The 27,296-nt window shown below is 40.8% G+C and overlaps 1 protein-coding gene across 2 annotated transcripts; it reads left to right on the top strand.

The window, feature by feature from the left end:
* Window positions 1-606: 606 nt before the first annotated feature.
* PLAC8L1 (PLAC8 like 1) lies at window positions 607-27,296 on the top strand. 2 transcript variants are annotated; one of them, XM_005906621.2, is made up of 4 exons: window positions 607-6,056; window positions 13,081-13,217; window positions 25,176-25,312; window positions 26,581-27,296. In XM_005906621.2, exons 1-4 carry the CDS (start codon window positions 5,932-5,934, stop codon window positions 26,719-26,721), a joined length of 540 nt encoding a protein of 179 aa, XP_005906683.1. In that variant the 5' UTR covers window positions 607-5,931; the 3' UTR covers window positions 26,722-27,296. The 2 variants fall into 2 exon arrangements, 1 of the variants encoding a protein (XP_005906683.1); XR_011464839.1 differs by lacking the exons at window positions 607-6,056; window positions 13,081-13,217 and having other exon boundaries at window positions 13,258-25,312; window positions 25,641-26,749.

Genomic DNA, 27,296 nt, shown 5'->3' with positions numbered 1-27,296 from the left:
TACAAGAAGTTTCCAGCTCACCTTGTATTGTCCTGTCCCATAGGAGGAATCAGTTTTTTTCTCCTGGGAGCCCTGCTTCATTTTAATGGAGAATGGTATTAAGAAATCAAGATCTGGGTGTTTTGTGTGCTCATTGCTCCTAAGTTTTTTTTTTTTTTAGGCCTTTCCAGTGGTCAGAGCTAAGAAATATATGTATACATATTTTTAAAATCATAATTTTATCTAATGCCACAATTCTTCCTTGCCTTCTTCCTGAAAATATTTGTATGTTTCTTCTCACAGAGTGAGAACTCTGGTTCCCAAGAACCTCAGTATATTTACTCATTTGGTCTGTTAATAATTTTGAAATTACCAATCCAGGGCTACTATGAACAACAAGTTTACTAAGTAGAGTTCAATATAGATTTTTTTTTGAAAAATTTTGCAGTTCTTTATGTCCTTAAAATGTTTCACACTAAAACATATAGACAAAGCATATAGACAAAGTTCAAATGTTACCTGAATGAATTCCTTTTCATTTGTGGTTTTAATACAGTCATTTGTTTCTCTTTTCATTCAATTTTATGCTGTGTTTTTTCCCTTTCTATTTATTTTTTGAGTAATTAAAATACTTAACACTGTTCAGAAGTCAAAATTACATCCATTCAGAGAATTTTTACTTTTTGCACAACCTTCCCATATTCTGTAGCTAACCGTTTCATTAGTTTCTAGATATCTTTCCTGTGTTTCTTTATCCAAAAGCAAGCAAATGTTTATTTTTATGTACTTTACTTACTCTTTTATCATTAAAAAGTCAATATTATAATTGTTTTATACCTTGCTTTTTTAACAACTTTATTTTTGATTAATATATATGTAAATATCTTTCTATTTTAGTTCATGGAGATCTCTTTCTTTCTTTGTCCTCCTCCTTTTCTTCCTTTGTCCCCTTCTGTCCCTCCTCTTCTTTCCTCTGTGTTGTAGTATTATAAAGGTGTACCATAATTCATTCAACTAGTCTCTTATGGATGGGCATTTAGGTTGTTTATAAATTTCTGATGTTTTATAGAATCTGTATAGAATTATATAGTGGCAAACTTTGTGGATATGTAGTTTTGTATTTGTGGAAGTGTATCTTAATAAATTTATAGAAGTGTTATAGAAGTGAGCTTGTACATTCAAGAGTAAATGTGTATATAGTTTTGTTAGCAGATAATCTGGGCAAAACATATTAGGCAGAGGGTACAGCAGGTGTGAAAGCTCTGAGGCAGGGGCATGCAGTGTGTTCTAGGAATAGAAAAGATGCCGCATGAAGAACAGGCCTCAGGAGAGCAAGTGACCTGTCCATATCCCATACACCAGTGGCAGAGCTGAGTTAGAGTCCTGGCCTCCATGTCTCCAGTCCGTTGCAGCACACGTATTAGACAAGGAATGCAGGCATGAGAGACAAGAATGCATTTGACCAAGGCCAGCGATGTCAGGGCTGTTAGGTCAGAAGAGGGAAAAGTTTGTTGGATTCGAGTCAGATAAGACTTCACAGATGAGATGGGACATGAAGGGTGATTAGGATTGGAGTAGCAGCTAGGAGGGAGAAGGCAATGGCACCCCACTCCAGTACTCTTGCCTGGAAAACCCCATGGGCGGAAGAGCCTGGTAGGCTGCAGTCCATGAGGTGGTGAAGAGTTGGACATGACTAAGCGACTTCACTTTCACTTTTCACTTTCACGCGTTGGAGAAGGAACTGGCAACCCACTCCAGTGTTCTTGCCTGGAAAATCCCAGGGACGGGGGAGCCTGATGGGCTGCCGTCTATGGGGTCGCACAGTCGGACATGACTGAATCGACTTAGCAGCAGCAGCAGTAGCAGCAGCTAGGAGAGAGCAGAGCCGTGTTTCTAGCTTTTAGAACGATGTGTGGATGACTGCTTGGAGGTGAAAGCAAATGCATGGCTTGTTTGGGAGATGATGCCAGGAATGGAATGTTTATCTTGGCAGAATGAGAGAGAAATTGGAAATAGATAAGTTAGCAGTAAATTGGGCCTTATAATGATTATTGGATTCTAGGCAGATATTCGAAGTTGATTTAATTACCTCAAGAATCATTGCAAATTTTTGAGGTGGGAATAAGATGACATGTTCCTTCATGTCTTTTACAGTTTGTGGTAGTTGTGTCTGCTTTTCTCTTGAGAAATTCATTCACTTAGTCATTCTAATGACTGTTTACTAGTTATCTATGTGCCTGGTTCTCAGAATTAGCTGATACTTTGTTCTGCTGTTCTCTCTCACTTTCTTTGGACATTACTTCACGTCTGTCTTAGAGAATACTCAGTTACCACCCAAGATTTGTAGCATCAATTAAGTTTTCTAATTGCTCACTGCTCTCCTTAGAACTTAATTGGTTTTAAGGTAGAGAGGAAAAACCTTGCACACTTGAAAAACAAACAGGATAGGACATGATCCTTGCTCCTAAGTACGGGCTTGAGGAATGTGACAAAGGAGTGCTTCATGTCTTTCACTGTGGAGAAGTCAGTGGTAGTTTGTTGTATCCCTTGTTTGCCTTATACTGGAGTTAGGTCTAGAACTGTGCCGTCCAATCATGTGTCTATAGAGGACTTGAAACGTGAGTAGTCTGAATTGAGCCGTGAGGTAAAAGCAGAGAATACACTTCAGATTTCAAAGACTTACTGTGACAAAGAGAACATAGAATACCTCAATAATAATTTCTTTTATGTTGATTATATGCTGACATAATATTTTGAATAAATTGGATTAAATAAAATATATTAAAGTTAATGTCATTGATTTTGTTTTACTTTTTAAAAAAGGGCTACTGGGAAACTTTAAATTGCATATGTGACTTGCATTTTATTTCTATTGGACAGCATGGTCTGTAGATAATGAGGTTGAGGTTAAACATTACTTCCTGTTGTCCCACTCTTAGTGATGCTAAATTTTATAATTTCTTAAACCCTTCATTTTAAAGATACATTTTGATTTTGATCACTTGCAGAACTTTTCATTATAAAAGTACGTATTTTTAAAATCACTTTCAGAATTTTTGTTTTAAAGATACATTTTGAGTATTTCTCCAGAGTTAAGATCGGTTATTTCTTTTACAAATGCAAATCTGTAGAGTGATGATTTGGCATCTTGGGAATATCCTATTCTCAATTTTTTGTCTCATGGTTTTATTACCCCAATGCTTTCCTGAATACATTATGTTGGAGACTGTGAAAAATGGTGATTTTCTAATGCCAAAATATTACCAAACCAAACTTGGGTTTGCTTGTCTGCTGTGCAGCAAAGCCAATTTACTGACACTGGGTTGTGGTGAAGGGAAGTACAGCATTTATTTGTGGGGTGCCAAGCAGGGTTAATGGGCTTCCCTGCTGGCTCAGATGCTAAAGAATGTGCCTGCAGTGCAGGAGACCCAGGTTCGACCCCTGGGTCAGGAAGATCCCCTGGCGAAGGGAGTGGCAACCCACTCCAGTATTCTTGCCTAGAGGATCCCATGGACAGAGGAGCCTGGTGGGCTACAGTCCATGGGGTCACAAAGAGTCGGATGTGACCATGTGATTAACACACAAGCAGGGATAATGAACGGGCAGCTTGTGCTCAAAAGACCGGAACTCTGATGGCTTTTAAGTAAGAGTTTTTAAAGACAACATTTGGGGTGAGGGTTGTAGCTCCTTCAGTTTCTTCTGATTGGTTGATGGTGAAATAACAGGCTAATGTTTGAGGAATCTTACTCTTCAGCTTTCTCATTCCAGCTAGTTTCAGGTTTCTATGCTTATAATTAGCAGATAATCACCATCTTCTACCAGGTTGGTGGAGGAGGGGGCTTAGCTTCCGCAGAAAAACTCAAAGATATGCATCAGATTGTCAGGTATATCCTTTGAGGAGCTAGGCCTCTGTTTTCTCACCGAACTGTTTGCTTTTCCTTTGTTTTTGCATTCCCTCACTTTCTAATTAGTAATTGCCTTAGTTACTTAGCGGGAAGGCCTAGGAGCCTAAAGGCATTTACTGCAAATAAAAAACAGGGAACATGGAGGGATTTCTGTACCTGAGAGGCCCCTGCAATATCCTGCTCAATTTCAGTTCCCCCCTTCTTTGATACTCCTTAATCCTGAGGGGAGAGGGGCTGAACAAGAAAAAAAAGGTCTTTTTATAGTGTGGTAATTCATGAACTCAGCAAGGGAACTCTGTTTTAGGGGACTGGGTTTCAGCTATCATTTCTTTTCCATAAATAGTTGTCATTCTTCTATAAAGAAGAACATTCTTTTTTCTTCTTTCTCTTTTTCATTTATTTTTTAGGTGAAAGAGCTGTGTGGCATGTGGATTGGTCACTTTATTCAACAAATGCTGTGCTGTGCTCAGTCACTCAGTCGTGTCCAACTCTTTGCAACCCCATGAACTGCAGCCCACCAGGCTCCTCTGTCTATGGGGATTCTCCAGGCAAGAATATTGGAGTTGGTTGCCATGCCCTTCTCCAGAGAATCTTCTCAACCCAGCAATCCGAACCCAGATCTTCCACACTGTAGGCAGATTCTTTACCAACTGAGCCACCAGGAAAGCCCTGTACAATAGATGTTTGATGAGAGAAGCTGGGACAAATTAAATTTTAAAATATGGAATTAGCTTATGTTGTTCATTCTTCAAAGGAATCTTATTCTAAATCTTTTTGCAATGCTAGTACTCACTTCTTAATTTCTGTTATAACCTTGAATTTTCATAGATAGCACATTTATTCAACAAATTATGGAGTGCTTATTAATATTGTTTCAGACACTGTGTTAAGCACTTGAAATAGAGTGGTGAGCAACATGGCTGTCCTTCATGTAGGATTCATCCTTAGAGTTAACAAGACAATGAGAGCCGCCCGGACCTAGTGAATGAAGGCAGTCATGAAGCTATATCTGAAGGATCTTGATTGGGAGGGATTATATAGGCTTTTGCTAACAACCGTGTTCGTGTAAATGCTTTGAAGTTCAGAACCCTAAACAGTCATTCTTTATGGTTCTGATGAGAGGAATGTACAGTGTAGTTGGCTGCTGTTGTCTTTCTAGTGTAACACTGAATTGTGATTGCAGACCTTTCCCCTCAATGTGCAATTTTCTTGAATTTTTCTCCTCTAGGAACATTTTTCTATTGTTTCTGGTGTCCATGTCTCTATAAGGTATGCTTCAGAGGCTCCTAAGACCCTGAAGATGCAGAGCAGTAGGGAGGCAATCACCAGCCAAGCCCTGCCTTGTTCACTAGATTCCATTTGGCCACATAGGGAAGAGGCAGTACCATTCTCCTGCTGTAATCAAAGAAGTCCATCTGTAATCAAGAAGTCCTGTAATCAAAGAGTAGGAGACTTCTAGAAATTGTGAAAATCCTTAGAGGCTTGGGACAACTTAGCATAGCTTAAACTTTAGAAAACCATCTTTTATTAGGTGGTTTCAAGCATGATCTCTGGGCTTAAATACCTTCTGTCTCTGTTCTCAGGTTCTGGGACTCATGTCTTCTTGCTGAATTGGACCAGCAGCCTTGGGGGTGATGAGAGGCCCCTCCCTATCACTTCTCAGCTACAAGGCATGGCTGAAATATGTAGCTTCTGAGTCCCCTTAAGGAAAGGTCAAGTGATGCTTAGCTAGATAAATGTTTGCTAGAATTAACTCTTAAAGGGATTTTTCCACCGAAGAGAAGTTTTCTTTTTATTTAACTTACACTGTATCTTCAGCAGTATCTCCTTTCATGTTAGTAAGATGGCCTTGCCCATGGTTAGGTGTGTACCTGTCTTTAAAGAAATAAGATGTCTGTCAGTTACACTGCTATGACCTCAGGTTCCAGAATATCAAGGCAACATTCTTTAGGTGTTTCATTTTGAATTGAACCTAAGTTTAGAATCAGTCAGCTTATTGTTGAAGGGAAAAAGGATATCCCAAGTGACAAGAAAATACCTGTTAACTATGGATTGGTTTGGAAATTGCTTCTCTAAGTTTCCTGAGGATGTTTCCTTTCTCAACACACATGCACCTCTGTTGCTTTCACTCATGTCATCTGAAGATGAACAGCATTTTATCTCCAACCTGAGGTATGAAGTAGGGTGATTTTACCCCCAACTTTTGCTCTTTGGTTGGAATATCAAATCAATCTGTTCTTATAAGGAGCCAGGAAAAAGAAAACTGGGCTCAGGAAGAAAGTAGCTGCTATCATTTCCCATGTGTACTTGAAACGGGGGCAACTGACTAGTTCTTCCTGGCCTTGCTTGGCTGGTGAAAAGAGAAGAGCTGACTTGGATGAAAGGGTGTCCGTCTGTTCTTAACTTAAAATGATGAACACTGATCAAGTGAAACTTTATTTCTGGTGGCTGCCAGTAATCTCCACCCTTTTGAAATCAAAACTCAAGAGTCTTGACTTTAGTTAAGAGTTTGAAATAATCAAGGAGGCCTCAGTGAAGGCAGAGTAAAGTCTTAGTGCTGCAAGTCTCAGTAAGGCAGATGGTGACATGAACACCACCCACCCCCCGCCCCCAGTCAAAGCATCAGATGTGTGGGGACATGCAATGGGGAGTGTGTTTAGCTGCCCGAAGAGGTGAAGGTTAGAGTGAGGGTGAAATGGGGAAAGGCTGTGTATGTCATCCAGCTCTCAGCACTCACTTATTAGGAGCTGATAACGAGAATGACTGGAGTCAGCTTCCTGCCTTCCACCAGTTGAAGCCCCTCTCTGCTTCTTCCCTTTCGGTGACCAACCTTCTTGGTCTGCCTGGGACTGTCCATCCTGGGAAAACCTTTAGGCCAAGGCAAACTGGAATGATTAGTCCCCCTGATTGAATTTTGAGGTATTTGGGTAGCATATGTGACCACTGAGAAACTGCCCCAGGTCTGCTTCCTCTGTTACTAGTTTCTCAGAAAACAGTACATACATGCAAGATCCTTAATTTAAATAATAACAGTAGCTGCTATCTACCATATGCCAAGTACCTGGTGTTTAATCCTCAGTGCAACTATGTAAGTAGGATATTTTAAATCCAGTTTTATGCAAGAGGAGACCAGAGCTAAGGGCTGGGGCAGTTCGTGTTTTCCAAGGTCAAACAACTAGGATGCAGCTGAACCACATTGGACTTCAGTGTGTCTAAATCTAAGCTCTGTCCCCTTTGCACTAGTTGAAGAAGTTGCTGGATTTGATAGCAAACGGTTAGCTGCTCAGGTTGAGAAACTCTATGACCATCAGCTTTACCCACTGCTTCCAAACTCATTCCTCTTAATGGTAGTATAAGATTCTACCTATAGAATATAGAGTAATATACAGAGTTAAAAGCTGTGCATGCATGTGTGCTTAGTCATGTCCAGTTCTTTGCAAACCTTTGGACTGTGGCCCTCCAGGCTCCTCAGTCCATGGGATTCTCCAGGCAAGAATATCAGAGGGGATTGCCATGCCCTCCTCCAGAGGATCTTCCTTACCCAGGATCTGAACCCATGTCTCCTGTGTCTTTTGCATTGGCTGGTGGGTTCTTTACCTGCTGAGCCATTGTGTGTGTGTGTGCTCAGTCGCGTCCAGCTCTTTGAGACCCTATGGACCATAGCCCATCAGGCTCCTCTGTCCATGGGACTCTCCAGGCAAGAATACTGGAATGGGTTGCCATGTCCTCCTCCAGGGGATCTTCCCTACCCAGGGATCTAACCCTTGTCTCCTGTGTCTCTTCCATTGGCAGGTGGGTTCTTTACCGCTAGTGCCACCTAGGAAGCCCCCACTGAGCCACTGGGGAAGCCCAAAATCTGTGCAGTTCAGTTCAGTTCAGTTCAGTTGCTCAGTTATGTCTGACTCTTTGTGACCCCAGGGACTGCAGCATGCTAGGCCTCCCTGTTCATCACCAATTCCCAGCTTACTCAAACTCATGTCCATTGAGTCGGTGATGCCATCCAACCACGTCATCCTCTGTCGTCCCCTTCTCCTCCTGTCATCAGTCTTTCCCAGCATCAGGGTCTTTTCAAATGAGTCAACTCTTTGCATCAGGTGGCCAAAGTATTGGAGTTTCAGCTTCAGCACCAGTCTTTCCAATGAATATTCAGGACTGATTTCCTTTAGGATGGACTGGTTGGATCTCCTTGCAGTCCAAGGGACTCTCAAGAGTCTTCTCCAACACCACAGTTCAAAAGCATCAATTCTTCGGCACTAAGCTTTCTTTATAGTCCAACTCTCACATCCATACACGACTACTGGAAAAACCATAGCCTTGACTAGACGGACCTTTGTTGGCAAAGTAATGTCTGCTTTTTAATATGCTGTCTAGGTTGGTCATAACTTTTTTTCCAAGGAGCAAGCATCTTTTAATTTCATGGCTGCAATCACTGTCTGCAGTGATTTTGGACCCCAGAAAAATAAAGTCAGCCACTGTTTCCACTGTTTTCCCCATCTATTTGCCTTGAAGTGATGGGACTAGGTACCATGATCTTAGTTTTCTGAATGTTGAGTCTTAAGTCAACTTTTTCACTTCAGTAGTGTCCAAAATCTGTGCAGGAAGCTACAATAACTACTTTAGTTTAATACCTGTAGCAGCCCCTGAATAGCTATTCAATTTTTAAAGGAACTACGAAGTAACTGGCACATAGCAGATGCTCAGTTAAGAGTAGCTATGTTTATTTTAATTTTGACACATGAGCTATTATCTTGAAATGTTTTAGTTAATGCATGTCAATTCAAACATAAAAATGGCCAAAGATTCAGAATTATCCAAGGGAAGAAAATAATACAGTTCTTGAGTTCAAAATTAAGCAAACACATACAAACAAAAACCAACTTTTTTTTCCCCCCACCAAGGAAAAGCTATCTCAGTTATTTGATTTGGAATAGAGGAGAGGCTTCCTTGCCGTAATGAGGTGTTACACATATAATGCTGAGGTAGAAGCAGAAAATTCCCTTCTAGGGCTCCAAGCTATAAGTACATTTCTGGGGAAAATCTAATCTAGGGCTCAGCTCTAAGAAATTCCTTTACTAAAATCATTGTAAATTCTTAGTGTAATAGTGGAAGTCCCAACTTGGAGGGATTACGTTAAGAGGTAAATGCACTGGGTTGTGTGGAGGCGTGTAAGAAGCTTTTAGGCTACTCTCAATAAAAACTTGATGTTTTTATGTAATCAGTTCATACCTGAGAGTTGTGCCTTTACTAGAGGATGAAACACAGTTATGGTTACAAAATTTATAGCTATATTTGAGGAGGAGACTCATAAGAGATATAACTTGTTGAAGGTGAAAGAGGAGAGTGAAAAGGCTGGTTTATAACTCAACATTCAAAAAACTAAGATCATGGCGTCGAGTCCCATCACTTTAGGGCAAATAGAAGGGGAAAAAGTAGAAGCAGTGATAGATTTTCTTTTCTTCACTGTGGACAGTGACTGCAGCCATGATGTTAAAAGACGCTTACTCCTTTGGAAGGAAAATTAGGACAAACCTAGACAGCATATTAAAAAGCAGTCATTAGTTTGCCAACAAAGGCCCATCTAGTCAAAGCTGTGTTTTTTCCAGTAGTCACATACAGATGCAAGAGTTGGACCATAAAGCAGGTTGAAGGCCGAAGAATTGATGTTTTTGAACTGTGATGTTGGAGAAGACCTTTGAGAGTCCTTTGGATTGCAAGGAGATCAAACCAGTCAGGCCTAAAGGAAATCAACCCTGAATATTCATTGGAAGGACTGATGCTGAAGCTGAAGCTCCAATACTTTGGCCACCTGATGTGAAAAGCCAACTCATTGAAAAAGACCCTGACGCTGAGAAAGACTGAAGGCAAGAGGAGAAGGGGATGACAGGATGAGATGGTTAAATAGCATCACTGACTGAATGGACATGAAATTTAAGCAAACTCTGGGAAATAGTGAAGGACAGGGAAACCTGGCATGCTGTAGTCCTTGGGGTTGCAAAGAGTTGGACGCAACTGAGCAACTGAACAATAATAACAATATATAACAAAAGAGATACGTGAATTCAGTTTTATCCAATTCAACAAATGTTGTGTACCCACTAGGTTTCAAGGAGTGTGCTAGAGCCTGGGGATACAGGGAGAAAGCACAGGTGCCCCCTGGCCTCAGAGTCCACATGGAAGGAGAGGAGATAAGATATATATAGAGGTAGTTTTTCTAGGACCATTCTGAAATCTTCATAGGGCCTTAGCCTGCTCAGACTTTCATAACAAAATACCACAGACTGGGTAGCTCACAGAACAGATACTTTTCACAGTGCTTGAGGCTGGAAGTCTAAAATCAGCTTGCCAGCATGGTTGTGTCCTCTGAAGACTTCCTGATTTGCAGCTTTCTCATTGTGTTTTAACATGGCCTTTCCTTTCTTATAAGCCAGTAGTCCTAATGGACCAGGCTGCTGCTGCTACTGCTGCTAAGTCGCTTCAGTCATGTCCGACTCTGTGCGACCCCATAGATGGCAGCCCACCAGGCTCCTCTGTCCCTGGGATTCTCCAGGCAAGAACACTGGAGTGGGTTGCCATTTCCTTCTCCAATGCATGAAAATGAAAAGTGAAAGTGAAGTCACCCAGTCGTACCCAACTATTAGTGACCTCATGGACTGCAGCCCACCAGCCTCCTCTGTCCATGGGATTTTCCAGGCAAGAGTACTGGAGTGGTGTGCCATTGCCTTCTCCAATGGACCAGGATCCCACCTCTATTTCTCATTTAACCTTAATTGTCTCCTCAAAGCCCTGTCTCAAAATGTGGTCACATTGGAGGCTAGCTAGGTGTTCAACATATGAATTTGGGAGGATATAATTCAGTCTATAACAATAGGCCCTAACCCACATCATAACAAATATATTAAAATGCACCCATACCAAATGTTATACCCATTATTTTGCTGCATAGTAAGTGAAAGAATTTTTATAATTCTGCTTTTGAAATTATTGGGCTCTCAGTAATTTATGATTGGCTGCTACTGCCTAGCAGTCAGTCATTTTTGGATTTTTTTTTTTTTTACAAAATTAGAAAATCATCAACTGTTTTCAAATGTAATGAAATACTACATCTAAATTCCAAATTTGACCTTAATGAGATAGATACGATACTAGATTTTTATGTTTAATTGAGCATTAACTAATTTATACTTTGCAGTTTTTATATTTTGTAGCCAATATATTTTTTCCAGGTCTCAAACACTTCTGTAGGCTCTTGTAAAGCTTGCTAGGCCCTGTTCCTTGTCTATAATGTCAAATGGACGAAAGGGTGGGGATGTCTCTTAGCTCTGCTTCACACTGCTAGGTAGGTCACTCCTAACTTTCTTTGCTCTTCCAAACTCTGGTGTGGCGTTCCCAGCTGATGTGTCTCACTGGTACTATAGCCTGGCTGTGTTCTACGCACCCTTGTCCCTTCCACCCTACCTCATAGCCTGTTTTCCTTGCCATCTCTCTTACCCTGACATCACCATCTACCTGGTAGGAGACTCAGAAGCCATTGCAGTGACCATAAGTCTCCCAAGTCCACCTGTTTCAGGTTTTAAGCTGTTATCAGGATGACTACATGGGAATTGCCTGGAAACTTTGCATACCGATTTCTATGCCTCATCTCTGGAGTCCTGTATAGTGGTCTTGGGGCTTGGGTATAACAGGGCTTGGGAATTTTTTTTTTTAACAAGCTAATGTGCTGTCAGGTTTGAGGTGTGGACTTGGGCAATATTGGTGAAATGAAAAAAGAGATGTGGATCTTCATAACAAGAACAATGTTCCCTATATTAGGATAACATGAAATCCCATTGGCTTTAATGTTCCAAATCAGAGGTTCTCAAAGGACTCCCCAGCTGTTTCCCTAGTGCCCCCAGAGTGTTGCCTTAAGGATGTTCAGGAGCATTCTCTCCTGGCCTCTAGTCTTTGTGTTCCAGAATAGGAAATGACAGCCCACTCCAGTATTCTTGCCTGGGAAACCTCACAAACAGAGGAGCCTGGCAGGCTATAGTCTGTGGGGTCACAAAGAGTCAGCCATGATTTAGCGACTGAGCATGCATGCCCTGTAACAACAGCTATTACAGGAAGAAATTCTGCTGTCTCTTTATTTTCTCTCAAGTATGAGGCAGGCTCTTTATTTCTTCATAACACATCAGAGACCAAGTGCAAACTCATAATGAAGCTTGCTAAAAGCGCAGAGCAAAACAATAACTCCTGTTATGTATAGGCTCAGATGCATTTTCAGCCCCTCTACCCTACTCTTGACCTGCCCCTTCCAAGGCCAGACAACAGCTTATCCTTTACGCTAGCACTCATTCCAGATATATCTCTATGGTAAGAGTTCAGGCAAAACTAACTTTCAGTCCAAGAAAGAGATGGAAATATTTTCCTCACCTCACTGTTGAAGCCTGTCCCCTGGGCCTGGTTTTTTATTTCAGAATGATTGAGCAGAATAGCTGCGCCCTTCAGGCAAAAGCAAACCAAAGTTGTACTTTGTGGCTGCACTAGGACAATCCTACATACAGTAGTATGGTATCGAGATATATTCTGAAGTCCAGATTATTCACTTAAATGATACCATCTGTTCAACTTCAGTAGCCTCGTCCAGATTTAGATGTACACTTAGTCTAATTCTTTGTCTTTTCAATAAAGGTTCAAAATCCTTGCAGTATAGTCTTCCTCATGGTCACCTTGTTACACATGCTCTGGGCACAGTAAATGAATTATGTGTCCTTCAGTTGATGTAATAACTGTATATGGTAGTTGGTAGTTTTTGCTCTTCTTAAATTTGAACAAACAGAAAGCAGAGAGGTTAAGCAGCTTAACCAAGGTCAAGCTTCCAGGAAGGGGCACACTGAGGTTTGAACAGAGGCCCCTTGGTTCCAAATCTGTGAATCTAACTATTATGAAACACAGAGAAGCATTGAGGTAGTAGACTGAATATTGAGTTTGAGTAATGGGACTTGGAATAGTAATGCCATTAATTAAAATGGGGCAAAAGATTGGAAGAGGTGGTATGATGGAGGAGGAGGGAGGGAAGTGGTAAGGTCAGCTTGGGCTATGGAACAAGAGCCACTGGGCATCATTGGGTCCTTGTCTGTTTATCACTCTGTCCTGGCTTGATGAGTATCTTTCTGAATCATCTTTGTTTCCAAGTTAATCACCATCCTTGACTCTCCAGGAGCTGTGCACCAGCCCAGGCTGTGGTGAAGCAGCCTGTCCGGGGAGCCAGCAGCAGGACAGCAATCACAGCCATTGTCCAGACTGGTGGGGACTGGAGCACTGGCCTCTTCAGTGTCTGCAGAGATAGGAGAATCTGTATGTTTTTTCTCTTCCTTTAAGTTCTTTACTATTTTCTTTCCTGAGACACCAGTAGGTAGAAAAACTACGTTAGGTCCAAGGACAGAAATTAAATGGTTTCAGACTAATTGGACTAATATTCTAGTGACTCAAATATACTCCTTGGCAGGAAGAATTTTGCTTTCAGTGATGTGGATGTTTTGAAAGAGTAAGTGGTAACTTAAAAGATTTTTTAAATGACAAAATCCATTGTAAATAAAGATGCACAAAATGGGCTCCTTTGTCTGCAGCTGATGGAGCATAAATTATTACAGGTTTCTTGGTGAATGGCTAGTAATACCTGTAAAAACAACCTCAAGTGTAATGTAGCCTTTGACCTAGTAATTACATTTTTAGGCATTTAGTCTAAGGAAACAAATCATGTGCAAGGTTTTAGCAACATCATTAAAATTGGCAGCACTGGTTATTGTAGCAACAATCTAGAACAAACCAAGTATTCCATGGGGGCTTCCATACCATGAATTATTATACAGCCATGAAAAGTCATATTGTAGAATGATACCTACTGAGATGGAAAAATGTTGGGATACATTTTTAAGTTAAAGAATCAGATTGTAAAACCATACACATTAGACATTATTTGGGGGGAGGATATTTAGAGAAATATCTGGAAGGATACAAATACAAATGCTTACAGCAGTTGTCTCCAGATGGTATGCTAATGAATAATTTTTCTTTTCGCTTATTTCTAGTATTTCTGTGAGGAAAGTGTATTACTCCCATAACAGTAAGACCAATCATAAAAAGAAGCTCCCTTTGTTGACTGAAATCTTCAGATGCTGGTTTAGCTGTGAAGAAGCACCAGCAACACTGTCCTCTACTGCATGATTTTCCCCTGGGTTAAAGTTCAGAGCACTTGGATTCTATTTTTACCTTGGGACATTCTGACTGGATACCACCTGTCAGTATCCTTTTCCAGGACCTGATGCTCTCGCCCTAAGGAGTAACTTGGTCACAGAATCTTCTTGTTTGGGGTGTGGGGTGGGGGTGGTTTCCTTTCTGATGGATGAGGGCTAGTCTCTTAAGTTCAGTAGACTTTAATATTTTCATGGCTCCTCACCCTGTAGAGGCCCAGACAAGATCTGAATTTGTCCTAAAGCCTCACAGGATATATCAACCAGAGAGCTCTGAGCCATTATCCAATCCAAGGCTTATTCAGCTGGGTCTTGCTGAGTCAAAAGCTCTAAACCATTTTTGGTGTTCTGATCATCCAAGCCTGAGCCTTCATTGTTTGCCTGGGCCTCACAGACAAGAGAGCTCCCAGCTCTAAACCATACCTTCTGTTGCTGTCCCTTTGACCATCTGACCCAGAGCCCAGCAGATTTCTTCCTGCCACTGCTACCCATGTGAACTCCTGACCAGACAATTATGGCAGCTCTGATTCTGTCAGGATTCTTCCTGGTTCTTGTCCACACTCTCTGACTTCAGTTGTTACCCAGTATTGTAGTACAGAGAAGGCAGAATAACCATAGGGAGATATGGAGACCTTACCCCAATTTGGGAACTGGACGATTTTCCTTTCATAGCTTGTAGCTGGTGATTGGGAGTTGGGGTATCAAGGCATTTCCAAGTAGAGCAAAGCTTGAAATATAATGTAGTGGTTAGGAGAACACATTTGTGTTGAGTATAGTCCTCGCCTTGAATCTTAACTTTGCCTCTTACTGGCAATTTGACCTTGAACAAATTCTCAGTCTTCATTTTTCCACCCCTAAAATGAGGGTAAATAAAGGTGCCCACCTTAAAGATTGTCAGGATTAAAGCAGATAATGCATAGTACCTACTCAAGAACACTGGTCTGGAACATAACTGGATCAGAGTCTTTTTTGGTTGCCTACTATATAGGGTTAAACACTGTCCCCTCAAAATTCCTGTTCACCTATAGGCTCTGCATGTGGCCTTATTTAGAAACAGTCTTGCATTGTTGTCAAGTTAAAAAGAGGTTATGCTAGATTAGGGTGGGCTCTAATCCAATTTGGACACACACACGACAAAGATTGCCATGTGAAGACAGGCACAGATTAAATAATGCATCTATAAGCCAGACACGGTCAGCGAGCGCCAGCAACCACCAAAAGTTTGGAGACAAGCATGGAAAAGACTTTCCCCAGAGCTTCCAGAGGACCAACTCTGCCAACGCATTGACTTCAGACTTCTAGCCTCCAGAATTCTCCAGTGAGAGAATACTTTCTATTGTTTTGAGACGTCCAGTCTGTCGTATTTTGTTATGGCAGCCCTAGGAAATTAATACTGAAGCAAACATTGAATTTCATTAGGAGGCTATGGGGCAGTTCACAAAATCAGGAAATAAACGAAAACCTGTGCTTACGAGGGACAAGATGCATAATCAAGAGATAGTTGACAAACTGGTCAACTCCAAACATTTTAATCCTTATGCTTTCCTGTCTGAGAATTACTCTGTCAGCAATGGAGCCCAATTTGCCTAGCCTAATCATGCCTGCTGCTTGACCGGCCCAGGGCAGTTTGAGTGACAGTTCTCCCACTATGGCTGGCAATAGTGAAGGGGTATTTTCCTAAATTCACTACTGGGGTGTGTTACCATGAACACCCCCCTCCCCACGGCAATAATACACAGTAATGACCTTAGTAGAGCTCAGGTATTAATATTGTTATTATAAATTTTTATCTTCTAGTGTGTTGAGAGCAAAGAGTAGAATCAGGAGACTTAGACTAGCTGCTGCCTAATTCCAAGAGTACTTAAAAAAAGTTGATCAAAGAAGGGACCATTCACCACCCCCTCCGCCTTAAACATTGTTTCACTGCTTAGCTCTGCACCCCACCCCCAACAGTGTTCTCAAGACCCAGCACACTGGGTCTTCTGGGTCCCTGCTTGTCCATTTGAGAGCCCATTCGAGGGGCCAGCGAGGAAGGAAGGACATGTGAAGAATACAGTATTCTTTACAGTTGGATGTGACCTGCACAGGAGAGGCCATGGATATTATAGTACCAGGTGATCGCGAATGTTCTGTGTCCTAACTTATCTTCCCTGGATGGGCCTCTGCTTCATGACTGCTCATAGTGTCTCTAAGCTCATTGCCTCACCAGAAAATTTGAAGGCAGTATGACTTTATACACTGGTTGTCTGCACCATAGTTCCCAGGATGCAGCTGGAGCACTAGTGCCACGAGTGGTGGATTTTTTTCCTTTGTTTAAAAGGTCTGCTTCAACCACAAAGTTTTATTTCAAGCAAATCACTGGGACAGTAGTTGTGACAACCTTCGAAAGGGAGATCTTCTTTCCATGACTTTGTTTCACATCAGGTTCCCATCCTGGGAACCGTTTTTGCATTAAATGTTGAGGATGACTGCTACAATTTGTCATCCATTAAGCAAAGGGTACATTATGAGCAGTGATGATTTCCATTTATTTTTGACATTTTGATTCTTCATTTAATTGCGACTCTATTTTTTAAACTGCCTCCCTCTTCCCACCTCAGCTCTTTCATCTGAATTCACACTGCACAGGGATTAGAAATAGGTGCTTCTATGTCCTTTGAAGATGTGGCTTCTGAAAGCTCAGATGAGAAGATGAAGCCAAGATGAAATAAGTGGCTGTGAAATGGCTTCATGGGTGAAAGGCTGGCCATTCCAGCTGGGAATGTTTGTGATGTTGTCTCAGAGGAGGTTGATGTGGAAGGTGTAATCAACCTGGGTTTATAGTTCAGCCAGTATTTACCTATGTATAGTCATGTGATAGGTGTTATAGACATAATAGTGAATAAGACAGAGATGGTTTCTGAGAGGAGATAGGCAATAAGCAAATAGACAAATAATTGTAGTGGTGCTAAATGCCATGGAGGAAATAAACGGTGTTTTGAAAGTAAATTATAGGGGGTAAGTAAAGGATGGCATCTCTGGGGAACTGACTTAAGCTGATTCCTGAAAGATGGTAAACAGCCAGCCACTAAAACCACCTTCCCTGTGGAGGCACCACAAGTGTCAGGCAGCAAAGAGCTTTGTGTGGAGGAGGAATCATCAGATGCCCAAGGTGGGGAGGGGGAAGCAGGCCAGGAATTTCTCTTTGGTTTTCTGGAAGAGGAAGAGGCATGAAAAGGCTCCAGACTAGGAGTCACATCCCTGAACGGTATTTTGGGTACACTGTGTACCATCTGTAAGCAGTCACAACTGGTCATGCTAACTGGTCTTGCCCAGCAGAGATCTGACAAACAGGAGGCGCTTATGAATATTTCCTGAATGACAGACACATCAATGAATGAATTTTAACCTGTATTCTCACTTGCTTCCTTCTTTCCTGCACTTCACTGAAACAATCATACAAACACAATCAGAAGGGATATTGAGGTCACCTGATCTGGGCCCTCACCAGCTTGTCTAAGTTTCCCCTACAGGAGGCCTGGCAAGGACCTGACAGCCTTGGCTTTCTGAACATTTCTGGGGAGGAGGGCTCCTCTCCCTTGGAGCCTGCTCAGTGCTTAAAAAAATGGTTTTGAATAGATTAGCAGGCACATGGTACAAAATTCAAAAGTACCTGTCCCTTTAGTATATGAAGAGCAGGAAGTCCATCCCTGTTCTCCTATGCCGCCCAGTTCTTCCCAGAGCCCATCACTCTTACCTGAGCCCCAATGTAGTCTGTAAAGATATAAACCATTTTAATGAAGATAGATTAATTTTTTTTTATTAGAAAAGTATCATATCATCATGGGAATAAAGAAAAATATAAAAGGCTATAAAAGAAGAAAGCAGTACCCTATAATTCCAGCCACCAGAGATAAAGTGTTAATATTTCAGTATCTGTCCTTCCAGATTTTTTCTGTATATGTGGTATATATAATTGATGCAAATAATGGAATTATAAACACAATTCTGTGTTTTTATTTTGTTTTAATTTAACAATATAGGTGATCAGGCCATATCAGCTCTTCTGGAGCTAATATTTTAAATGGCTGCATAGATTCCATTGTATGAATGTACCATAATTCATTTATCTGCAGTTCTTACTAGCAGACCTTTTTGTGGTTTCCAGATGTTTTGCTATTCAAACCAGTGCTCTGTGAGTATATTCATATAGGCGCCATACGTGTGTCCGTTGATCTGTCGGGTAATTGCTGAGGAGTAAACCTGCTGGTCTGGAGAAGGCAATGGCACCCCACTCCAGTACTCTTGCCTGGAAAATCCCATGGATGGAGGAGCCTGGTAGGCTGCAGTCCACAGGGTCGCTAAGAGTCAGACACGACTGAACGACTTCACTTTGACTTTTCTCTTTCATGCATTGGAGAAGGAAATGGCAACCCATTCCAGTGTTCTTGCCTGGAGAATCCCAGGGACGGGGGAGCCTGGTGGGCTGCTGTCTATGGGGTCACACAGAGTCGGACACGACTGAAGTGACCTAGCAGCAGCAGCAGCAAACCTGCTGGTCAGAGAGCACGTCCCATTTTACGTCTCCACCGATGTTGCCGAACAGCTCTCCATTTAGAAGCTGTACTAATTTACACTCCCACCCGCCTCAATGTATGAGCAAGCTCTATTCCTTTTTTAAGCATCTTTTTCTGTTAGATGATTCTGCTTTTTGTAATAACTGATCTGAAATGTGCCTCACTGCAGTTTCCACCCACCTTTCCTGCTTCTGCTCCCTGGGGCTCCACATGGTTCTGTGTGGCTCCTTTTTATCTTGACCCCTCTGTGAGTTAGAGGGATGAATAGTGAGCTACATTCCATGCTTGAGGGTGGAGTTCATGTCAGAGAACAGGCCAGGAATACTTAGGCAGTGGGAGCTGACATAACCACCAGGCCTTTGAGTGTAAGAGGAAGAGGCTGAATTTATGGCTTGGATCTTTCTTGACCCTCAGTTTCTTAAAAAAAAAAAAAAAAAATATATATATATATATATATACACACACACACACACATATCTATATTTATATGTATGTATTGGAATATATATCTGTGTCTGTATATATATATATATATACATGCATATACAAATAACACATGAATATGCTTATTTTATTAAAAAAGAAACATTACAGAAAACAATCATGTCACTCTTTTTCATTTACATATACATCTATTAGTAATATATACTACTGCTTTGTAGCTCTTTAAACAAAGCATAAATGAATTATGCTATAATTTTATTATGCAGTTTGATTTTTTTAACTCAAAATATATCTCAGAGATTTATCCCTGTTGTTACTTAATTTATCTTTCACTGCATTCTTAATCATTCCCTAGTATGATTTATACCATCATGATTTATTTATGCTTTTGTCTATCAATGTACACTTGTTTTAAATTTTAAGTCACAAATAATGCAGCAGTGGATATCCTTGTACCTGCCTCTTTGTGTGCATGTGTAAGCATTACTCTTATATGTGGAATTACTGGATCCAAGAGTATTTAAAAACTTTACTTGATTCAGCCAAGTTGCTTTCGAAAATGTGCCAACTCCACTCCCATCTGTGTGGGGAGTACCTATTTCTCTACGGTGTCCCACAACATTTGATATTAAAAAATTAAGAAAAATTCGGCATTCTTATTGGTAATAAATGGTTTCCGATTGTCAATATGCAATTCCCTGATTACTAATGATGTTGAACAACTTCTCATGTTTGTTATTGGCCATTTGTGTTTCTTGTTGAGTAGATTACCTATCCATGTCTTATGTTCGTTTTCTTCTTTTGTTTAATCCTTTATATATTGATTTGTAGGATTTCTGTGTATATTCTGGATACTAAACCTTGGTCTATGGTATAGGTAGCAGAATTTCCTCTGAGAGTCTCCTTCAGACAAAGGATTCCATCATCCTGCCCTGAGCAAGGATCTTTCATTTCCTAAAGAAGCTGCATAATTTCAGCCTGTCCCACAGAAATAAATACCAAGTGGTGGTAATGAGGGCACTGTCTTGGAACACATAACTCCAGAGTTGTTTACTAGATAAATACGTAAAACGTGAGATCATATGGCATATGTGTTATGTGTGGTAGTTGAGACTTTGGAGTCAGACTTATTTGAGTTCAAACGTGGCCTCTGTACCTTCCTAATAAATGTATGAACTTGGGCAAATAGCTTAAATCCTCTGGGCTTTAGATTGCTCATCTGTAAAATGGGCCTAGTAAGAGTAAATTTTATAGGATTGTTGTGAGAATTAAGTGAGTTAATACATGCAGAGTACTTTTAGCAGGGCTTGGCACATGGTAAAATCTGTAAATTACCAGCTGTTATGTAATAAAACTTTGGCTTTTATAGTGCTTTGTTTTTATTATATCTGGCTTCTGTCCAAAGGTAATTGAATTTTGGGTGTGTTTCCTCAGTATCTATTACTGCCTCATAATGAACACTAAGATAACGTGGCTATACAATGGGCAGGCTTAAAAATAAAATTAACAGCATGTGTTATTTAAAAATACGTATGAGTCATAAAAATAAGGTACAAGAATTCCAGTGCACAAAACAACATCTTTACAAAAGGCTTACGAAGGATGGTGGGCATTTCTTTGTCAAGTAAAGTGGTACAGCGCAGGCTATTGTGTCAACACAATTTATTACTCACTTAGCTTGCCAGCTTTATGCAACTTTGATTAATTTTTTATTTGCAGAGATACACACTACTGTATTTTGTAATTGATGCATAAAATTAGTTTTGGTTGACTTCTATGTACCATGATTTCAAAGTTCCCTAAATCAGGGCTGCATACCATATTACCACTCTGAACTCACGGTGAGTTCTTGGGCCACTTGCTGTCCTCTGACCTGTTTGTACCAGTAGTCAGTGCTGTGTGGGGCCTGCTGATCTTGCTAAGAGTAATGATTTTTTTTAAATGTGGGCTGAAACATCCTAGACTTAATCAAGGCTGAATTTAGTGTTTGCTTTGGGCCAAGTGATGACTGCAATACATAATCTAGCAATTATCTCAAGATTCCTGATGAAAGAGAGGAAACAGACCTTCTGTTCCTGGAAGGTAGGCTGCTCCTCATCCTCCTCCCACTCCAGCCTCATGCCCTTCGTGCGCATGTGCTCCCTCACCCCTTACATGAAATGGAAGAAGTCCAGAATCCAGGCACATCCCCTGGAGGTTATAAAATAAAACAGCATTCCTAGATTTCTGCTTCTTTGTCACTGAAACTGGGAGTGGGACTCTGTACTCCTGACTGTTGAAGAGGGAGGGAGGGATGAAGAGTCAGAGACTGGTCTTTGACAGGGTATTTTTTAAATTAATTTATTTTAATCAGAGGCTACTTACTTTATAATATTGTAGTGGTTTTTGCCACATTGACATGAATCAACCATGGGTGTACATGTGTTCCCCATCCTGAACTCCTCTCCCACCTCCCTCCCCATCCCATCCTTCTGGGTCATCCCAGTGCACCAGCCCTGAGTACCCTGTCTCATGCATCGAACCTGGACTGGCAATCTGTTTCACATATGATAATATACATGTTTCAATGCTATTCTCTCAGATCATCCCACCCTCGCCTTCTCCCACAGAGTCCAAAAGACTGTTCTGTACATCTGTGTCTCTTTTGCTGTCTTGCATACAGGGTTATCGTTACCATCTTTCTAAATTCCATATATATGCATTAGTATGCTGTATTGGTGTTTTTCTTTCTGGTTTATTTCACTCTGTAAAATAGGCTCCCAGTTTCATCCACCTCATAAGAACTGATTCAAATGTGCTGTTTTTAATGGCTGAGTAATACTCCATTGTGTATATGTACCACGAATTTTAACCATTCGTCTGCTGATGGACATCTAGGTTGCTTCCATGTCCTGGCTATTATAAACAGTGCTGCGATGAACATTGGGGTGCACGTGTCTCTTTCAATTCTGGTTTCCTCGGTGTGTATGCCCAGCAGTGGGATTGCTGGGCATATGGCAGTTCTATTTTCAGTTTTTTAAGGAATCTCCACACTGTTCTCCACAGTGGCTGTACTAGTTTGCATTCCCACCAACAGTGTAAGAGGGTTCCCTTTTCTCCACACCCTCTCCAGCATTTATTATTTGTAGACTTTTGGATAGCAGCCATTCTGACCTGCGTAAGATGGTACCTCATTGTGGATTTGATTTGCATTTCTCTGATAATGAGTGATGTTGAGTATCTTTTCATGTGTTTGTTAGCCATCTGTATGTCTTCTTTGGAGAAATGTCTGTTTAGTTCTTCGGCCCATTTTTTGATTGGGTCGTTTATTTTTCTGAAATTGAGCTTCAGGAGTTGCTTGTATATTTTTGAGATTAATTCTTTGTCAGTTGCTTCATTTGCTATTATTTTCTCCCGTTTGGAAGGTTCTCTTTTCACCTTGTTTATAGTTTCCTTCGTTGTGCAAAAGCTTTTAAGTTTAATTAGGTCCCATTTGTTTATTTTTGCTTTTATTCCCATTACTCTGGGAGGTGGGTCATAGAGGATCCTGCTATGATTTATGTCGGAGAGGGTTTTGCCTATGTTTCCTCTAGGAATTTTATAGTTTCTGGTCTTAAATTTATATCTTTAATCCATTTTGAGTTTATTTTTGTGTATGGTGTTAGAAAGTGTTCTAGTTTCATTCTTTTACAAGTGGTTGACCAGTGTCCCCAGCACCACTTGTTAAAGAGATTGTCTTTTCTCCATTGTGTATTCTTGCCTCATTTGTCAAAGATAAGGTGTCCATGTAGCTGCTGCTGCTAAGTTGCTTCAGTTGTGTCCCACTCTGTGCGACCTCATAGATGGCAGCCCACCAGGCTCTGCTGTCCCTGGGATTCTCCAGGCAAGAACACTGGAGTGGGTTTCCATTTCCTTCTCCAATGTAAGAAAGTGAAAGTGAAGTTGCTCAGTCATGTCCGACTCTTCGAGACCCCATGGACTGCAGCCCTCCAAGGCTCCTCCATCCATGGGATTTTCCAGGCAAGAGTACTGGAGTGGGTTGCCATTGCCTTCTCTGAAGGTGTCCATAGGTGCATGGATTTATCTCTGGACTTTCTATTTTGTTCCATTGATCTGTATTTCTGTCTTTGTGCCAGTACCATACTGTCTTGATGACTGTAGCTTTGTAGTATAGCCTGAAGTCAGGCAGATTGATTCCTCCAGTTCCATTCTTTCTCAAGATTGCTTTGGCTATTTGAGGTTTTTTGTATTTCCATACAAATTGTGAAATTATTTGTTCTAGTTCTGTGAAAAATACCATTGGTAGCTTGATAGGGGTAGCTTGATAGGGATTATATTGAATCTATAGATTGCTTTGGGTAGTATACTCATTTTCACTGTATTGATTCTTCTAATATGCTTATGTGAGCCTTTGTGTCTGTTGCACTATGAACACTACCATGTAACACTCATCAGAATGAATAAGATAAAAAAAAAAGACTGATGGTAGCAAATGTTGGTGAGGCTGTGGAACAACAAACTCTCATATGTTGCTGGTGGGAATGTAAAGTGGCACAAATACTTTGAAGAACTCTTTGTGAATTTCTGGTTAAATTTACATCTGCCTCATGACCTAGCAATTCCACCTGCAGGAATCCACCCAAGTGAAATGGAAAGGTCTATCCACATAAATACTTGTGTATGAATGTTCAAAGTACTTAACCGTAATAGCAAAAAATGGAATTATCAGTTGGAAAATGGATAAATGATTTATAGAACATTTATACATTGGCGTTACTACTCAACAATAAAAAGAACAAAGTACAGATGCCTATAACAACAGAGATGAATCTCAAGAAACACGCGGTTGAACAAAAGACAGTTATGAAAGTAAACATGATTCATTTATATGAAGTTCGCAAAAAGGTAAAACCCCTTAATGGGAATAGAAATCAGAATAGTGATCATGTCTGGAGTGGGGTGGGAGGACTGGGATCATCCAGGAAGGGACACAAGGGAGCTCTGTGGGGTGAGGGCAGTGTTCTACATGTTTGGGTACTTCGGTGAATGTGATTGTCACAACTCATCCAACTCAACGTTTATGGTCTGTGGATTTTCTTGTATATAAATTATGCCTCAATTACATATTTATTGAATACATTTTTAAAGGTTATGGTTAATTTTTTTTTTCTTTCATAGTTCAGATTACTTGTATTCATCAAGGTTGTCATCTTTTGGAATGATGTTAACATCTTAATCATTTACCAGAGATTTATAACCTGGAGTCCAATGATAGCTTTCAGTGGATCCTTGAACCCTGTGAAACTGAATGCACAATTTTGCATTTCTGTGTGCATGTATTTTTCTTTCCCCTTAAAAGTTCATAGCTATCACCGTATACACAAAAGGGTCCATGACCCCAAAATGTTTTTAAAACAGAACCATTGTGTTAATGGTTCATGCAGGATGTGTAGGGAATGGTATCAGTAAGTTAAAGATGAATGAATGAATAAATGATCAACTGTTTCCAGTACATGTTTGAGGAACCAAGCTTCTACTAGTTTACAGATTAAAACTGGCAGGTGTCAGTGGCTCCATGAAACTGCAAACATTAGAGAAACCTTTAGGACTGAGAAATAGAATAAAGTCCTGATAAGAATAGCATGCAGAATCAGTGTATCATAAAAGAGCTTTCAATCACATATATAAAAAAGATGCCTGCTATTCAAAAGTATTATATACTGTGTCTATTTTAAATATTGAAATTAGATAGATGAACATAATAGAAGTAACACATGTTTCAACTATAAAAATTTAATGCTTTTCTCTTGACAGTAGAAACAATTACTGTAGTGAATGTTAACAGAATTGTAGCAGGTTCAGCTTTGCCAGTGTTTAACAAAAGAAGAAATTTTGATGTGGCTCAGTTATGGCAATTTTAATACACTGAATTTTGAGAATTGGTTATTCATCCTCAATCCCTGATTGTAGGGAGACAAAGCAGTATTAAATTGATGGCGTAGGGTTGTAAATGCTCTTGGAGGTGTGATGTGGCTACAAGCACCTCTGAGAAACTTGACTTGCTTTTATGTGATTATTGACAGGTTTCTGTGGTCTTTTTTGTCCCATGTGTCTTGAGTGTGACATCGCCAGGCATTATGGAGAGTGTTTTTGTTGGCCATTGTTACCTGGGTCCACCTTTGCACTGAGAATTGGCACCAGAGAGAGACATAAAATACGGGTAAGTGTGTTTGGATGTATGTGTATATGAGAACCTGGATGGATGCCTTTCAAACCTGTGATTATTTTTATAAGTGAGGTGTGGGTGAGGATATTAAAAACACCATACATAGTGGAAGGCTTTGGGAAAGGAAAGGGAAGAAATTTCTCATTTCACTTGTTACTAGGATGTATATTAAACCAAAATGCCACATTTTGAAGGGTATTTCCAAGGGAGACCTATTATAGTTAGACTGTTGGCCAGTGAGCCACTTCTGTTTCTCTCTTGTTACATCAAGAGAAGACAGTTGTTGTTGTTTAGTCACCCAGTTGTGTCTGACTCTTTGCAGCCCTGAAGACTGCAGCACACCAGGATTCCCTGATCCTCACCATCTCCCAAAGTTTGCCCAAGTTCATGTCCATTGCATTGGTGATACCATCCAGCCATCTCATCCTCTGTCATCTCCTCCTCCTGCGCTCAATCTTTCCAATGATGACAGGTGGACATGCACCAGATTTGAAGGATAAACTTGGGATAACCTCACTTAAAATGTAGGCTCTCTGGCATACTCAGAATTCACTTAGGGGATTCCCTGAGGACACTTCAAAGAACCAGACAATTTCTAGTGTGGTTGAGACTGCGGTACAAGGAGAGACTGAGGAGAGACAAGTCATACCTACTCAGATGTGTACAGATAAAAAGGCATCTTTTTATCTATTCTTGTGAAATGATCCCTAAGATATATATTTAGCAAAAGAATATATATATATATGTAAAATGTAATGTGTACATATCTATATATATCTGTATGCCTAGACTTAGAATTTATCTGGAAGTCTATATAAGAACTGCCCACAATGGTTGTGTCCTGACAGGTAACTGGGTGGCCAGGGGGATTTACTTTTTTACTTCCTCTCCCTTCTTACTGTGGGAATTTTGGATCACGTACACTTATTACTCCAGATAAGTAAATTAAATAATTAATTATAAATATTAAGTTCTAAGAGAAAAAAGAGATGTTGACAGAGAATTTTCTGTCAGTGAGACAGTGTTTTTCAAGTATGAAGCCTTGAGGGCTGGTCTCTGAATTGCAAGGATTGATTAGTAGTCGAGGTGCTTGGCACCCGAGTAACCCCAGTGGAATTGTGTCCATGGGCAATGACTTCAGGGTGGTGGTGGATCTTAGGAGCATTGGATGGGATGGACCATGAGGTAATACTGTGGAGGTCCCCAGGTAGTGGAACTGAGCCTGTGTGACGGCACCAGAACACACACGGTTTCTCCCCTAGGGTACCCTGTGTGAGGACTGGCTGGCAGTATATTGTTGCTGGCCTTGCTCCATCTGCCAGGTGGCCCGGGAACTCAAGGTGAGAACCTCCCAACTCTACGAGATCTATACGGCCCCTTCGACCAAAGAAACTATTATTTGACAGAGCAAGAAAACTCCTCCTTCCTCACTTCCCCACACCCTCCTCTTAAATCCCTCTTGGTGGAGAGATTGTTCTTAAGGTTTCCCTGAAGTAGTATGAAAATAAATGGTTTCCCACTACTGTGTTTACTGTTGTCCTTTCTTCACACATACCCCCTGATGAAAACGCTTATTGGTCTGAAGTTGCTGTCCCAGCTCGGCCATGCTAGGCAGGTTAGAGAGGTAAGCTTTGTGCCCTCCACACCCTGCGTGGAGTTGGGAAGGTTGAATTCCACCCCCCATCTTCCCCTTTCACAAGGGATGTCTGGGAAGCTGGAAGAATTGTTATATGGCTTTCTTACGCTAAGCCTCTTTTCCCAAAGTATCGATGATGGGGCAGAAGATGGTTAATTAAATTTTAACGTTTTATTTTCTTATTTTTAAATTTTTATTGGAGTATGGTTGATTTACAATGCTGTGTTAGTTTCAGGTGTACAGCAAAGTGAATCACATAGGACCTGGACTGGGCCCTAAACACCACTGTAATATAGGAGCATTGTCCTTCCTTTGTCCTGACTCCTTCAATCCTGACTGCAT

The sequence above is a fragment of the Bos mutus genome, chromosome 7, assembly GCF_027580195.1.
Source record: "Bos mutus isolate GX-2022 chromosome 7, NWIPB_WYAK_1.1, whole genome shotgun sequence".
NCBI classification, from domain to species: Eukaryota; Metazoa; Chordata; class Mammalia; order Artiodactyla; family Bovidae; genus Bos; species Bos mutus.
Note: the sequence above shows the minus strand (reverse complement) of the source record. Positions and strands in the feature narration are given on the sequence as shown.